Source organism: Euleptes europaea, chromosome 19 (genome assembly GCF_029931775.1).
Source record: "Euleptes europaea isolate rEulEur1 chromosome 19, rEulEur1.hap1, whole genome shotgun sequence".
NCBI classification, from domain to species: domain Eukaryota; kingdom Metazoa; phylum Chordata; class Lepidosauria; order Squamata; family Sphaerodactylidae; genus Euleptes; species Euleptes europaea.
In genome coordinates, this window is record NC_079330.1 from 15,985,673 (window position 1) to 15,989,891 (window position 4,219).

General features: G+C 44.3%; 1 protein-coding gene across 1 annotated transcript; it reads left to right on the plus strand.

Moving 5' to 3' along the window:
* The first annotated feature begins 447 nt into the window (after positions 1–447).
* Positions 448–3,725, plus strand: LOC130491779 (C-C motif chemokine 3-like). Its single transcript, XM_056865570.1, has 3 exons — positions 448–562; positions 2,365–2,479; positions 3,596–3,725. Exons 1-3 carry the CDS (start codon positions 448–450, stop codon positions 3,723–3,725), a joined length of 360 nt encoding a protein of 119 aa, XP_056721548.1.
* Positions 3,726–4,219: the final 494 nt, after the last annotated feature.

A 4,219-nucleotide genomic window follows, 5' to 3' on the forward strand; every position in this document is an offset into this window, starting at 1 on the left:
CTCTTTGACAGCCTTGCTCAGATCTTGCAAACTGAGGGCTGAGTCCTTTATTGTGTCAATCCATCTCTTGTTGGGTCTTCCTCTTTTCCTGCTGCCCTCCACTTTTCCTAGCATGACTGTCTTTTCCAGTGACTCTGGTCTTCTCATAATGTGGACAAAGTACAACACCCTCAGTTTAGTCATTTTAGCTTCTAGGATCAGTTCACGCTTGATTTGATTTATAACCCACTGATTTGTTGTTGTTTTCTGGCAGTCCACTGTATCCGTAACACCCTCCTCCAACACCACATTTCAAAGGGATCTACTTTCTTCCTATCAGCTTTCTTCTAGCCCTGCCTCTCTGTAAAGGAGAGGAGGGGGCCTAGAGCTTGTGGCAGACAGCAGAGCGGTTTCCAAGACAGCCTGATCCGGTCCAGCTTCTGTCACTCCGCTCCACCCACGAGGAACATGAAAGCCTACGCAAGTCTCTGCACCTTGGCGCTCCTGTTTCTACTTGCTGTGTGCTCCCGGAACTCCTCTACTCAAGATCAGTTGCGCTCCATCACAATTGGAGTGGATGAAAGTGAGATGGAGCCTTTTATATATTTTTTAAACTCTTTGACCAGATCTCTTTGACCAGGAACAAGCTCAAACACAAACAAAACCCTCAAGAGTGAGAGTTGTGAAGGTGTGTGTGTGGGGGTGTGTGAAGAAGAGTTGGTTTTTATATGCCGACTTTCTCTACCACTTAAGGGAGACTGAAACTGGCTTACAATCTCCTTCCCTTCCCCTCCCCACAACAGACACCCTGTGAGGTAGGTGGGGCTGAGGGAGCTCTAACAGAGCTGTGACTAGCCCAAGGTCACCCAGCTGACTTTGTGTGTAGGAGTGGGGAAACAAATCCAGTTCACCAGATTAGCCTCTGCCGCTCATGTGGAGGAGTGGGGAATCAAACCCGGTTCTCCAGATCAGACTCCACTGCTCCAAACCACCGCTCTTAACCACTATACCACACTGGCTCATGTATCCTTTTTATTATTATTATCTAAAATAATACAAACAGATAATACAACACTAAAAGTAGCAACAATAAAGTTTAGGAAATACAATACAGTAACACATGGAGATCTTATGGCGAATGGGCTAGATCAGATTTTTACAACAAACAAAATAATCAAATTGGCACAGAGAATATGATGAGCGTTGGCTGGTGTACTTGAAAAAACTGAGATATCTATTATCTGACATTTAAAGCCAGTGGCATACTGATCACTGACCTTTTCATTCAGGTCTCATGTTTCATTGTTTCCAGAACGGATAACTGCCAGAAAAAAATGCTCCCACTACCAAAATATACTGATATTGCATGAAATATAAGCATTTCAAAAAAAAAAATTCCATGTGATTATCTCTTCCAGTTAAATTCATCTAGAGAGATTGTGGGATCTCCTCGTTTAAGAGAATAACTTGCAAGCTAGAGAAAGACTCAGCCTCCCCCACCCTCAGATACAGAAGATGTCATAGGAGAGGAAACCTTGCCCTGTAATGAGCACATATTCATTCCCTGAGTATCTTTTCATGGGGTTTTGTAGTGCTTTTAAAACCTGCAAAATCTTTTTTGCCCAGAGGCATCAAGAGGACAGAGGGAATTAGTCGTCTGTCGCAGATAGCGATGCCACCATGACAGCACCGTGATACCCCGGCGTTCAGATGCACGCTGCTTGCAAACTCCGCCCTCTACACACCTTTTTAGATGTGACTGCCGGTGCTTACATGTCTTAATATCAACAGGGATCTGAACGCATATTTTTTGGGTTCGGGTTTAATAAACTGAAAATTTTTGAATTTTTCAAAAGTCCAAATCCATTATATTCGACTTTTTGGATTTAAAAAAAAAATTCCGAGTTTATTAAACCCAAACCTGAAAAATACACCACCACTCCCCAAAAAAGGTGCACAACCCTACTAGGGATTACAGAATCAGAGACAAAAGCAACCAAAAAAACTTTTTAAGGCAAAGTATACAATAAACAATACAAAGTGTTTTACAAGGTAAAGACAAGCAGGTAATACCTACAAAAAGCAGGTGATAACGTCATTGCAGTATCCCAAAGGTCTCTTCCATTATAATGGTGCCCTCCTGGACTGTTTCATTCTACTACAGTTCTAATCTCTTTATTTTTAAAGCCCTCTTGATTTGAACATTACCGTTAGGCGCATTCTGCAGGATGGTAGAGGTGTGGGGGCTTTCCTGACTTCTTTGAGTAGGCAATTCCACATGGTAGGAACCACCACTGAGAATGCACATGAACAGTCCAGTCTGAACCCAGGACTAGCTCTGCAGGCATTTCTTTGCTGCCACTCATTTTATTTCCTCTATTCCAGGGCCAGTTTCTGCCCAAAATGAGTGCTGTTTCAGATTTGTGTCAAAGCGAATCCCACTCTGGGTTCTGGCAGACTACTATAAAACCAGCAGTAGGTGTTCTCTGCCAGCCATTGTGTGAGTAAAACCATCATACTATTTTTAGTAAAGCAGAAGGGGGGAGACATATATGCTGAGGGTGCCCCCTCTGGTTTAGCTAAAATACCTACACACACACCCTTTTTGGGCCATGAGCTGGATGGTCCAGGGTAGAAGAAGAAGAAGAGATGGTTTTTATATGCTGACTTTCTCTACGACTTAAGGGAGACTCAAACTGGCTTACAATCACCTTCCCTTCCTCACAACAGACACCCTATGAGGTAGGTGAGGCTGAGAGAGTGTGACTAGTCCAAGGTCACCCAGCTGGCTTCGTGTGTAGGAGTGCGGAAACAAATCCAGTTCACCAGATTAGCTTCCGCCGCTCTTGTGGAGGAGTGGGGAGGGGAAGGGAAGGTGATTGTAAGCCGGTTTGATTCTCCCTTAAGTGGCAGAGAAAGTCGGTATATAAAAACCAACTCTTCTTCTTCCCACACAGCTTGCTTGCCTAAAAGCAGCTATGATAAGGAAATTATTAGTTAAATGTCCAGTTATCTGGGGAAGGGGGGGAGTTAGTATGAAACTGTCAATTTTTTGAAATTAAGTATAAAGGAGGCTATTTCTGTGTTTGGAAGAAAGAGAGGCTTGGACACCAGGGTATAAAGGAGTAGTCCCAAAATCAGATAATTGCTCTGGCTGTTTCCTGGCAACCCTGGTTCAACTCACAAGGGCAAAGCCCAAAGCTTTCCCTGCTGGGGTGTGTGATGGAGACAGCTGCAGGCATCACATTATTTCAGAAAGTAACTGGATAACATACTTCAGTATTCCATCGTTTTGAAGAGCGTCCCGTCCTGTTCTTAGCTGGGTTTTGTGACGATATGCTACTGATGCCAGGATTTGGGACCTATGATTTGCAGTGGTTCGAAGAGAAGACTAAGTTTTCCAGCAGATCGGTGGGTGGGATGTCATTATTCTGTGCTCAGCATTGCACATTTCTTTCATGCTTACCACAGCTGTGGGGAGTAATACAAGAGGAGGGGAAAGCAGGGAAATTGAGATCTCAGAGGAAGGGGAGGGTGCTAGAAATTCCCCGAAGCGCAACTGGTGGTGAAAGCAACAAAGGAAATAATACTGCCTTTTCTTGGATTTTTTTTTGAGGTTTATTACCAGGAGAGGCAAACACATCTGTGCCAACCCCACAGACCAGTGGGTCCAACACCATGTCAGTAGATTGGAGCTGAGCGGAGCAGGAATGGAGCCATTTCCGGTGAATCACACGATTTCCTGAGAACAAGTATTTCTACAATAAACAGTGGTGTTGTAGTCTACTGTCTTTTTAATTTTGACTTTTTTTCCCACTCCAAAAACAATGCAAAAGAAAATTTTGTACATGACCCCCACATCACAGAAGGGCTTCCTCTGGCACATTGGAACACTTCTCAGTACTCCACTTTTGAACAATGGACTCCCTTCAATGCCTCTATGGTTGCTGTTGATGTCCTCCCCCCACCCCCACCTCCACCCCGGTCAGGGTGCTATGCTGTTAATATGGCGCAAGAACAGATGTCCCTGCTCTGAGGAGCTGACAATTTATATGGGGTGGGAGGTAGAAGTGGGGATAAAGGAGGAAAGAGCCTGCATTCATTCTCTTAAACGTGCTCAGGCTTAGCTTTGGTGTCAGTTTTACCCTGTTGCCCTTGCAATTTGCAAGGGTTTGTCAACCCAAGCAATAACAGGCTTCAGGACATATGGAATCATTTGGAGAAGGGAGCAGGGTTGCCA